The sequence below is a fragment of the Sycon ciliatum genome, chromosome 4 (genome assembly GCF_964019385.1).
Source record: "Sycon ciliatum chromosome 4, ocSycCili1.1, whole genome shotgun sequence".
Lineage (NCBI taxonomy): Eukaryota > Metazoa > Porifera > Calcarea > Leucosolenida > Sycettidae > Sycon > Sycon ciliatum.
In genome coordinates, this window is record NC_088646.1 from 32,581,013 (window position 1) to 32,593,916 (window position 12,904).

Genomic DNA, 12,904 nt, shown 5'->3' on the forward strand with positions numbered 1-12,904 from the left:
ACTCGGGGACCTCTTGACATGGCATCCGCCATCAGTGGCCAAAAGTACGTGACACTCTCACTACTTTCCCCCCCATCACATGCCATCTGCTTTCGGTCATGGAGGGTGAGCGTGCGAAGCCCCTGACAACAGCTGCCAAGTCGGTGGCTACAAAGCTGAAGTCGGAGCTGATCCGCAAATTCCCAAATGTGTCGTGCCCGTTGCCGACGTCGATGCCTGTAGTGTGTGCTGCACTTGACCCGCGTTTCCGGTTCCTCCAGTTTCTGGATGACGATAACGCATCTGCAGCAAAAGATCACGTGAAGTCATTGCTTGCAGAGAGTACGGCCGTGACCAGCGCAAGTGAGCCACCTCGCAAGAAGGCATGCGCGCCGTCTGGTGGACTGTCCCGCCTGTTTGGTCGCAGTCAACCAAGCAAAGACGTCCCATCCACCACCAATGATGATGCTGAAACTCGGCTCAGAGACGGGGAAGTGGAGTTGTTCTTCATGGAAGATGATCTGGATGTAGATGACAGCCCCCCTGGAGTGGTGGAGAAAGAATGAGCACCGCTTTCCTGGTCTCTCAACTCTCGTCAGGAGATACCTCTCTGTGCCCGCGACGTCAGTGCCATCTGAGAGAATCTTCTCTGCTGCTGGTCGGCAGGTGACCAAGCTCCGCAATGGCTTGTCCCCTGCTCACATAGTCCATCTTCCTGTCCGTCAACAGCGTATTTCCCGGGGCTCGCTACCAGAATACTAGCTCAGGATCTAATTCATTGAGCTTGGCCGAGGAGCTGGAGGAAGAGGAACTGGGTCTTCCAGAGCTCCTATGCTGCGAAGCCACTGGAGAAGCTTTTGGCAGAGCACGAGCGCAGAAAGAAATCCGAGTATGCTGAACGCATAATCAATGTAGATCGTGGTACATTCACTCCTCTCATTTTCACCACGGCCGGTTGTTGTGTGCCAGAGTGCTCGCGTTTCATCAAGCGTTTGTGGGGTCTGCTTTCCAGGGGAGAGAAAAAGAAGTATGCGGAGATGACGACATATGTACGCTGTCGCCTGGCCTTTGTACTGTTACGGTCAGCTATTAGGGAGGTTTCGCTCTACGTAATTACGTATGAAAATCCGTATGTCGTACGCGCCGGGGAGCGAGGGCAACTTTCATACGTAAATCTCTCTACGGATTTCCGTAGGAAAGCTCTTTCCTACGTTGGGTCCTCCGTAGGACTTTTTGAAATATTTTTTCGCATTTTCCGCATTTGTCCATGGCAACATTCAAGCCGCGCGAAACACAAGGTACACACACCGTACACCACATGCAAAATATCATGGAAAACGCGGTTTCGGCTCATGGTGCATGCGGTGGGCGCATGCAGCCAACGCGTCTCCAAAGCAACAACGCATGTTGAGCAGTCGTGGAGAAATCACGTAGAGCGAAACCCAACAGCTCTGATTTTTACGTATGAAAAGTCCGTGCAGTTCATACGTTATTTTCATACGTAATTCCGTAGAGCGAAACCTCCCTCTTATGTGCATTCGCGGAGCTAGATCATCGTACCACCGACCAGTCAACGCACTGCGGGAGTTGGCGGTGGCTGAGGGCCGCCTGTGAGTGGCTGAGAGACAATGACAGTTTACATCACATTCAGAGGTCTGGATTTTGTATTGTTCTTGTCTGAAGTTAGTTGTACTATGATTGGATTCGTTCCATGTTGGTTTTGGGCATTCCGCCTGGTTTTCTTCCGTAGTGCTGATTGTAGAGGTTGGCTTATTGAAGTTCTTTTCTTTCTTTTTTTCTTCATACATATTCTCTTCATTTCCTTCATCTTGGCAAATTGTGTTTTGTTGCCCGTAAAAGAGGCTTTCGAGTTCCTTTCCTTTCTACATTGTCCTTTTGCACTACATTATAATTATAATGGTGGCAAACTCTGAAAAAAAAGAAAAAAGAAAAAAAAGAATGCACTATTTGGTTATCCATGAAGTCAATTCACATTTTTCTCTTCCTCGTGCATTCACTCACTCACTCTCAATCTTCTTTCTCCACTTTAGTTGCTGCCGCTGGGCCTTGATAGTAGCTTGAACAGTAATATGACATGTTAGCTGGTGTTATGTCACCACTCATAATAATTAATTCATTTTGGTAGCTATACCAACACTATACTCACCTTACGCAGCCAAATGTCGGCTTGAAATATCGTTACTGTAAAAGCCATTATTCCCAACGAGGCGCATATATAACGATTTCCCAAAATTGACTAGTTTACGTGTACCAAAGGTAACGATTCTCACTCATTCTCAACGCTCAATACGACAGTATATGTATCGATTTCTGTATAACGATTTCTATTTTAACGACAGATTTCTCCTCGTTAACTCGTAGAGTTAGCACTTCGTTATATACCGTATATTCTCTATTATAAGCACAGGTCTCCATTACTAGCACAGTCTCTAATACTAGCACACTGTGAGCACCTTTCGAAACATTATAAGCACAGTCTCTATTATTAGCACGGTCTTGGTGGAAATCAATGCTGCATGCATGATATCTAGCATGTATTTCTTCTCGCTCTGTATGGATGCATTGGTTGAAAAAATATAAGCACGGGGCAGAGGGGTGTTGAAAAAATATAAGCACGGCGCTTATAATAGAGAATATACGGTATATGGCTTTTACAGTATATCGATTGTTATGCTATAAGTGTTATCGTTAAGCAGTTTTTACATATCGCTTCAGCCCTACCCTAAACCCATCATACCCCTATTTCTTTCCTTGTCTGCTGTGGTTACCTAACAGTGCTAACACTCAATCTATTCATAATGGCCAGTGTCCTCACTGCGCTCTGAGACATTGTAATACAGTAAAACTCCCCTAATCTGGGCAGGTTGGACCGAGCAGTGCCAGTAACTCAGACCATTCATACTTACTGCAAGTAAACATATCTTTACGCCAATCAATGATTTTTTCGTTGAAAAGCCAATTTTTGGTGACTTGAATGTAAAATGGGTGAGAAAGGTGCCCGATAGACGGACGTGCCCCGATCAGGGGAGTTTTACTGTAAATGCAACATGCAAATACTGATGTTTCCCTGTTTATAGTAAGTGCGGCTACAGTGCGGCCAAAGGAAATCCGATTGCGTGAGTCAAGCGTGCGTACTGCACCATTTCACAGCCCGGTGTTCACAGGTCTAGGGCTGCATGCCAGTGCACGGTGCCCCGCATGGCATACTTGACCCACGCGATCGCATTTCAATGATTTCATTGAGCAGCACTGTGCATTACACTATCTGTGTAGTCACCTTCTTCGCATGGTCGCTGGTCCTGCAGACGAGAACCGAGCCGAAAATGAACTCCATGGCCGGCCGATCGACCGGCGCAAACTTGACCAGGGCCAAAGCACTGTCGACATTCTCCTTTCCAACCTGAGGCAGTCAAAGTCACACACGGGAGATCAATACAAACACAATCACTATAGACTGTACACACAAAGACAATACTTATTCGTGAGTGTGGGAAAGCCGCTACAGTACTGCCGGACACCGAATAACAAACATGCTAGAGTTCCACCAAGCCCCGTATAGCGGTGTATGCGCGCTGACCCAACTGATCATGATGCATACATCTCTCCATTCGCAAGCGAGTAGCAAAGGCACGGCAGCACAGCTTCTGTTAGACTGTAAAGGAGTAAGGGCTTATCTAGGCTGGCGATACTGCCTGAATGTATTCGTGTGTGTACGGGTGTGTGTGGTGTGTGTGTGTGTGTGTGTGCGTGTGTGTTTACTCACACAAGCGCACACACACAGTCACACACACACACACACACACACACACACACACACCTACACACCTACACACCTACACACACACACACACACCTACACACACCTACACACACCTATACACACACACCTACACACACACACCTACACACCTACACCTACACCTACACCTACACACACACACACAAACACACACACACACACACACACACACACACACACCTACACACACCTACACACACCTACACACACCTACACACACCTACACACCTACACACACACACACACACACACACACACACACACACACACACACACACACACACACACACACACACACTGTTTGGTTGTATTGTGTTCTTGGTGATTCATTGGTACTGCAAGGTGCCCGCACTGCCTGGCAGTTCTGTCTTGTATTACACAATGCATTGCTTCATCTTTAGGCCGCTGGCACGTGCGCAGTGATGCAGCTAGCTACATGTACTTTCGACCTAGTTAATTATGCAGCGCTAAAATCTCAACGTGCAATGCGCATGCTCCTGCTTTCTGATACATGATGTATCTTTTGTTGCCTTTGCTGAGTTCTTGTTTGGTTTTAGTAGCGACAAGTAGGTTATTTTTCCCCACCATTCGATTGTTTCCAAGTCAGAAGAAATATACAGTCTTTGATCGAAGTGTCTGAAGTTGTGACTCATGAGAACACAGTTCTAATGAGGAGTGTGTAACATTTCGTCCTTCGAGCCGGATTAGAAGAAAAATGGATCCGTCCGGTGATCAACATAACATTGTCTTAGCCAGAGATCGAAGCCGTTAGAGCTACCGGAATTCGATGGAAAGGAGAGTAGCTTTACATTGTGACGTCAAAGGTTCTAATGGAGACTGTGCAACACATACAGTCGTGTTTATGCGCACTTACCAGCTGCTGTGCTCTCCGCACGGTGTCGGCAGATACAGGGTGGCTCTGGATTTTGTTCAGCGGCAGGAACGTAGTTCGCATCCGAAGCTGCCCTTTGTCCAGCAGTTGCTTGGCCACAACCTCGTCCGACACCACTACATTGTAGAGCTGCAGCAAAGGTCCGTAAAACACAGGAAAAGGCAAAGCGTAAGCGCAAGCTAACACGTTCTCTATGCAATCATCTATCTCGGCCATCCTCACCAACAATTAGCGCTGTAATTTTTTTGTGAAATACCGTAGAATCCCGCGGATAAGCCCATGCCCGCGCATAAGCCCAGGGTTTGTTCGAACATCACAAAGCTTCATCGTACAAGCCCATGGGCCTAGGTCATACCGAGAGTCCATAAATTATGGACTTTGGCCATACCATGTACGTAATACAATGCACAGTAGTTTTTTTCCGTACATTTCAGCACAATCATCGGTTGTTTTTGTTTGCATAGTGGTTTTCAGCAATGTACTTCTCACTTCCTTGATACTTTTCAATCGCACAACTTGGTGTCGGCGTATAAGCCCATGCCTGCGTATAAGCCCATGTTATCGTATAAGCCCACCGAAATGTCCTTGTGAAACAGATAAGCCCACGGTACTAGAACCTTGTGTTGCACTTCAATGCAATGTACTAGCTGAGCAAATGCTACAGTCAGAGCCCTTTGAAAGGCAGCACAAACTTCTTTGGAGGGGAACACTTTCACAGTGCTGGTTTTCTCTGTTCTACGAGTAAGTTGATACTAGCATGCATAGGATCAATCCCTAAGATTATATCTCAACACACACAGAATATGAAGACGGCATTTTTGAAGGACATTTTGTCCAAAAGCTGTCTCCACCGTACTCAAGCGGAGTCAGTACACGTACCTTTGCACCAGCGGCAACTTCCAATGCAGTAGCATGCCGTTCGTCCGGAACGCTGATCAGCTTAGCAGCCTTACCGCGTACCTGCACACAAACCAGCCATGACACCGTTGAAGTCAAACATGTACATTAGTCAGACAGGACACCATCGAATTCTCCTACAGTCTTGTCGGACAAGGCAGAGGATCAGTGTGAATGTGTGCACGCTTGGGGGAGTCCCATTGATCACAGTGAAGGTTTGTGATGCCGCACAGAAGTTAGGTACTGATGTGTGTGTGTGTGTGTGTGTGTGTGTGTGTGTGTGTGTGTGTGTGTGTGTGTGTGTGCGTGTGTTAAGAATGGTTTCGGCACATACAAAGCAAGTCCAAATGTACACAAAACTAAGGGGACACGCAGGAGGAGAAGAGGTGACAGCAAATCATATCAAACACACAAGGAGTGCTTCATAAACAAGTTACAAATAGAGTGTCGACGTGAAAAATGAGTTGCACATAGCTGTATACACTCACCTTCCGTCGATCAAAGCTACGCTCGGGATCCTTGTAGTCAAAAGAGAGCCGTGGAAAGCTAAGCGCACATAGCAAAACAATAGACAAGACCATTGCATCTACCAATACTAACACGAGTTACCCAAGGAAACAAGCTGGAAGCAGTATTTGAAACAATCTTTGGCACAGGAACAGGAGAACCATGAGCAGGACACATGCGCCACAAGTGACAATTCTTCGATCTTCCCCTCCCAATTCAATTGAAGTGCACTCCACATATCCATGTACTGCAAGCTTTAACTTTGAAGTACGGAATAAACCCAAGCCAATTTGCTGGCTGGATATCCGTTGTAACAAAAGCCTACGACTGTAAAGGGACAGCACATACTCGTAGACCAGATGGGAGATCTATTTTTATTGGTGCTGCGCACTTACCTCGCCTCCATCCTCTGCAGATCTGTGCGCATACGATCACATTCGTGATGGAGCTCATCCCTGAAGTGTTTATATCAGGACAAGAATAGACAGAATTAGACAGAGTAGAAGAATTGCAGGATGAGTAATTTACAAAACACGCAAAATATCACCAAGCGTAAATAAGCTCCCAAGAGTGTGCAACTCTACATTGGGGTCTCCAACTGCGGCAGACCGCATAGAAAGGGTATCCAGAGTGGCACACTCTTGGGAGCTTATACTAAAGAATTTGGGACCGTTCAAGTCTCACTTGGAGTCCCTATTGCTCGATTTGTCAGAGCTCGATTCACCAGAACTGACAGCCCGATCGAAGTCAAGTGTTTATTACAGGAGGAAAGAGATACATGTATACTTCACTCCACATACAATGTACTATGTAGGAACTTGTACCACAGCGAAACTTTAGTGTAGGGCACCTCCAATGGACATACAGTCTGCACTATATATCCAAACTACAGTAAAGTGAGAAATTTTCGCTAGAGATTAAATTTCGCTATTTTCGCGAATATAAATCGCCGCAAACCTCTCCGTACATTGATTGTAGACAGTACAAGGTCCGACTGAAGAGATAGAATCGCAAACGTTTCTCATCCTGAACCAGCCCGATTTAGGAAAACGCTAAATTTGCACGCCGCGAAAGTTGTTCGCTTTACAGTACTGTTATTAGTGTATATCCGAGGTCAAACGACAGAAAAAGGATATGCAGAGCCCTCAACAAAGTACTTCATATCCCATGTAAAGAGAAAAGTATGCTGTGTGCAGGTACTTTACACTGAAGTTTCACTGCACATGTACTTGCCATGTTGCGAAACACACCATGCCTAGATAAAGCTGTGTTCTGCTGGGCTTGGACAAAGTAGATCCCGCACCTATGCCATTTCCCAAGCCAATACGAATACACACTATGAACACGACGTGTACACTAATAGGTTCCAAACACATCATGACACATGCATCAACCAAAGTCAAGGGTTTTGCCCGCCAGGCGAGAGTAATGCATGCAGCTATTCCTCACCGCTCCGCCGTCATCTTGTCTACAGCCGCAGGGTCGAAGCCAATCTTGCCCAAGTTGGCCTTCATCTTGGCCACGGCCTTCTTGACGTCGTCCAGTGCGGCCGTGTCACGCGTGTACTCTTGCTCGTAGGCCTTGCACTTGGCCTGCTGGCCTTTCACATCCTCCTGGGCTGCCTTGAGTCTACGGTCACGCAGGCAAAGGAAATAGTAGGGTTAACTAACGCAAACGTCATCAGTTATCACGTACCATTCCAACCAACAAACACCTTAGGTATCTATACCGTAATGTCGCGTATTAAAGCCGGGTTTATTCCTGTAGAAGCCGATGTACGGGCTAGGCTTCTATTCAAACCAGGTATTTCTATGTATGTCAACACTAAGACCAGGCGTATGAGCCGACAGTGTATCTTGAAAATCATGCTTGTATTCAGAACAGGCTTCTATTCCAGATAGGCTTTAATACAAGACACTACGGTACCCAGGGACCATGAGAAAATAAAGCACTGGGCATTTGTTGTAACAGTTATACCCTGAAAAAGGAGATGCCCATGACAAGTCTACTGCACCATACCTGGCAGTGGCTTGCTCTCGTTCCGTTTTAGACGAGCTAACTTGTTCTTCGAAGCCTAAGCACAGAAGAAAGCGAACAAACTCACGATAGGACAAGCATCTAACAATTACTCAACCAGCACCTGACGAATAAATACTGACGGTAGTATGTGGTGACACCCACACCCACATGCACACACACGCACCCCCCCCCCCCCCCCACACACACACGCACACACATGCACACACATGCACACACATGCACACACATGCATACCCCCCCCCCCCCCCCACACACACACTGTCTAGAACTTACCCATAAGCTGTTCTGCCAGGGTCTGCACCTGTCCATCATCCGCACTAGACAATCCCTGTGAGATCGCCTCAAAGTGCTTCTTAGCCTGCTGCAGACCACTGGCATCCTTGTCGCTGGCGTCACGTAGCTTCTCCAGCTGCGACTCGAGTTTGGACACTTCCTTCTGCTTGCCAGCTTGTTGGCCTTCGGCCTGAAGTTCACACAGGAAAAGAACAGAAGTAATGCCATCAACAGCGTCAATAAGAGAATAGAAGATATTTTTTTGCAAATTCCAAGCACCAGTGTCTAAATAATTTGACAGGAGCCCTTGTGACAATGATCACATGCTGATGTATAAGCAGTAAAGCAACCATATACTTTTTGAAAAGACGAATGCACACACACACATGCTCACACACACACACACATGCACATATATATATACACACACATACACCTTGACCTTTGACGCCCCATCTCCAGTGGAGATGATAGGCTACTGAGTTGGGCAGTACTTGATGTGACGCTTCAAATCGCCCTTCTCCTAAACGCTCTGCCGCATGCGCAGTGAAAGTCCTTCGGTGCCGGGGGAGGAAGACGATGTTGATGGACCCGTCTGCGCCATTCCGGGCGATCTTGTGCGAGCCGATACCACTCGGACTCCGGAATATCCAGCGAGCGCAGATCACCGACAATCGTGTCTCGCCAACGCTTCTTTGGCCCATGCCGTGGTCCGGTTGCCTCGAGCTCCCCAAACAACACTTGTTGAGGAATCCGGGCCGCGTCCATACGGGCAACATGACCCAGCCAACGCAGACGGTGCTCACGCAGGAGAGTGCCAATGTCCTCAGGAAGACGCGCTCTCTGGGCTAGATCAGCAGTAGTAAGATGACGGGAGTGCTGATCGCTCCTCGAGACTCCCAAGATGGAACGGACGCATGAGCGATGAAACAGATTCAGGCGATTCATCTGCCGGGCCTTCATGGGCCAAGTCTCTGCTCCATAGAAGAGGGTAGGGAGGACAATGGCCTTGTAGACAAGACGCTTTGACTTGATGGATAGGCCGCTACACCCGAAGATTGGCTTTTGGAGAGCGCCAAAAGCACGAGAGGCCTTGGCAAGGCGGGACGTGAGCTCCTTGTCCAGAGCACCGTCTGCACTCAGGACACTGCCAAGATAGCTAAAGCTGTCCACAACCTCCACGCTTCCTCCATCCTGAAGATCAATGGAAGGTGGCGGGTCAGAGCAGTTCACCGCCATGGCCTTGGTCTTCTGGACGCTCACAGTTAGACCCCAACCCGAAGCACAGGACACAAACTCGTTTGTCACCGTCTCCAGGTGGCTCAAAGAGGTGGTGTAGAGAGCCGCATCATCAGCAAACTGGGACTCTGTGACGTCAGTGGAGGCCACTACACACACACACACACACACACACACACACACACACACACACACACACACACACACACACACACACACACACACACACACACACACACACACATACACCTGGTCTGGTGTACAGCTGCCAAATGCTTGGCCACGCCGCCCCCGAGACAGGGGAGAGTAGAAGAGAGAGTTCGAGAGAAGTCAGCACTGCCACTAGGAAGCCGCTCCGCCACGACGCCGTCCACGATTGCAATCGTGTCGCCGAAAGCCAGGAGCAGATTTAAAACAGCGATCACAGGTAGCGCAGTGCTGGTTGCAACACGGATGGCTGGTGATTGGTATGCGCTGGGTACACACACACACACACATACACACACACACACACACACACACACACACACACACACACACACACAACGTATGAAATGGTGTGGAAAACAAACTGCAAATAGCTGAAAAGTACCACAGTGCATGCTGGAGACACTGCCTTGAAGTAGTACAGTGAAGCTTACATCAGTTATGCCCTTTGATACTTCCTTCTGCTTCCGCCGCTCAGCAGTCATGGACGACCTACAGTTGTCACGCATGGACTCAGCTTTAGCGACAACCTACACAAAATAAAGGACACAATGCAGAGCGACCCATTGGCAAATTTACAGACGAGGAAAGGAGGTAAAGTGTACAGTAGCCAGCATATTTTTCCAGGCACATACCCAAAATAAGTACTGGAGCATCAGACCAGGTTGGCACTTTGGGGACATTAATTATATTATCAAATTATACGTACACATACATGCCTAAAACCCCAACCTTCCAACAGCCAATTCTAAGAGAATTCATTCTAAAGCAATCACGGTCACTCATTTTAGCAGGATGCACATGAATGCATGGCACGCGTAGCGCAGTTCAGATGAAAGCACACACACACATTTCTACCGGCCAGAAATAGCTCTGAAGAATTAGCATTCTGGAAAAAAGATTACCAGAAAAGTAAAACAAAAAACCAACAACATCAACAACCAAACCCACCTTGCTTGCACTGGCGAAGTTATCTTCCAACTGCTTCAAGCCGGAGTTGGATTCCTGAAGCAACAAAAGGAGAATGGAAAGCACCATTGCATCAACAAGTTTAAAACGACGGAAGTAAGTCTCCCCATGGTGCTAACAAACATTGGCTCACATTTAAATTCGGTACTTGGCACATACGCTACATCAATAGTGATCATTTACTCGTGGACATACACACGCAACACACTAACACCTTCAGCGTACCGCTTCTTTCTTCTTCTCCAGCTCCCTCATTTCCACAACACTCTTCTTGACCTCGCCATCAATCTACACAATCAAAGAAGACAGACGAGAAACAGCCCAGACAAAGGAATCCAGTTACACTTGCACTAGAAGGTCAGTCCGAAGCAAGACACAGCGACTGATTCCATAGTAAAATCGTATATTTAATGATGTGGACTTCCGATGGTGAGTTCTGCTGGCTACTAGACCAATGAGGGCCAACAGCTAATTTGCGCAGTGTTCAAGTGTGAATGAGAGCATTGCAGTGTGCATTGCAGTGTGTCTCTGTAGAGCAGTTTCGAGAAAGAGAACACTGGCAACGATTGCCAGCACAACGTTAAGCAAGGTTACGCAGATAGCACAATGCTGACAACGAGACAGCCGTGATGCATGATGCACGCGATGCACACGCCTGCAAGCTCACCTCTCCCATGCGTCGCTTGAGAGTGGCGATGTGCTCCGCCACCTCAGCCTGCTGCTGAGCCGAGCTATCTCGTGTTGCCTGCATGCAAGCCAGGAGAGGGTGGTGATGGGGAAAGCAGCACGGCAAGTACAAGTCACAAACCAAGTCAGAATGATAATAACAGAATATAGCATGACCAGTAGATTGCTGTGTTCACATCTGCAATCAACACAGGTCCAACGATCTGTGCAGTATACAAAGACATACATGAAGCATGTGACAGTGGCACATGCCATTTCTTTTCTGGCAGTCGCTGCTGGGATCCGTCATTCTCATCTCAATGGCACACTAATAATACCAGCAATGTTGAGCCCTGCGTACATCATGGCCACTCATTCAGACGGACAGCACACGCATTGCTACATCTAACCCCTCTAGCACGCGTGCATGTACAACACAGAAGAAATGATCCCGTCCACCGTAAAGAGTGCTCGAAAGTGCTGCGATGCACTGGAGCCAGTGCACACAATAGGAAGCAGTTAGTTCCTCACCAAGGACAATAAAATATACCAATACTGTATAAAGTACCGCGAGAGTGCCCCGTCGGAGACAGCGCCCCCGCCTTAATTTTATAACCAGGGAAAGGAAAATCGTACGGGAGAGTGCAACTAAGTTTGTCCGGTTCGAGAAACTTGGTGTACTAACGTCACACTTAGCATGGTCTTGTGTGGAGTTTCAAGGTAAACTGCGCATGAAATGGCTGCACAGTGTGCAATGCGTGCACAAGGTATGTGTCGTATGACCTACAAACTGGACCCCCCCCCCCCCCCCACAGCACGACCATGAAAGGTCGAGTTGGTGGGGTGCTCTCCCGGTACGTTACGGGCCTTACGGTACCAGTGATATAGTCAGTATAGTCTCAGCAACAGAACATTTTGCCTGTAATGTCAATACTGCCTGTAATGTCAATACTGGTGAGAACCATTACGTACAATGTGGTGACATTGGCAAGCATGATCAAAAGAATGCCACCGTTACTCAACAAAATTAAATTCAGCAGAGATGGCAAGCAAACTTACCTCCGCGGTAACAAACTGAAAGGCAATATAGAGCTTGGTGAGGTACTCCACTTCTCTCTGTAGCTTTGTGTACTCCATGTATGCCGAACGCTCCTGTAGCAGCAGCAGCAGGATCAAGGAAAAAACACAGCTGATACCCCGCCTGCACGTTACGACATAACTACACTGCTTGGAGAGAGAGAGAGAGAGAGAGAGAGAGAGAGAGAGAGAGAGAGAGAGAGAGAGAGAGAGAGAGAGAGAGAGAGAAAGAGAGTGAGAGAGAGAGAGAGAGAGTGAGAGAGAGTGAGTGAGAGATCTTCTTGCTAGGTTTGTCCTGGACTACTATGCAGGTATACAATACAGCATTGTACAGCAAA

At 47.6% G+C, this 12,904-nt stretch overlaps 1 protein-coding gene across 1 annotated transcript in view; it reads right to left on the bottom strand.

The window, feature by feature from the left end:
• LOC135815712 (structural maintenance of chromosomes protein 2-like) overlaps positions 1-12,904 on the bottom strand; it is a 36,473-nt gene that overhangs the window by 15,867 nt on the left and 7,702 nt on the right. The window contains exons 7-19 of the mRNA XM_065329044.1: positions 12,549-12,641; positions 11,491-11,568; positions 11,049-11,111; positions 10,806-10,859; positions 10,289-10,384; positions 8,409-8,598; positions 8,115-8,169; positions 7,545-7,724; positions 6,491-6,550; positions 6,077-6,134; positions 5,571-5,651; positions 4,674-4,820; positions 3,278-3,400 (exon numbers count right to left, since the gene is read on the bottom strand). Of these exons, the coding sequence (XP_065185116.1) occupies positions 3,278-3,400; positions 4,674-4,820; positions 5,571-5,651; positions 6,077-6,134; positions 6,491-6,550; positions 7,545-7,724; positions 8,115-8,169; positions 8,409-8,598; positions 10,289-10,384; positions 10,806-10,859; positions 11,049-11,111; positions 11,491-11,568; positions 12,549-12,641 (1,278 nt within the window). The remainder of the gene's footprint in view (positions 1-3,277; positions 3,401-4,673; positions 4,821-5,570; positions 5,652-6,076; positions 6,135-6,490; positions 6,551-7,544; positions 7,725-8,114; positions 8,170-8,408; positions 8,599-10,288; positions 10,385-10,805; positions 10,860-11,048; positions 11,112-11,490; positions 11,569-12,548; positions 12,642-12,904) is intronic.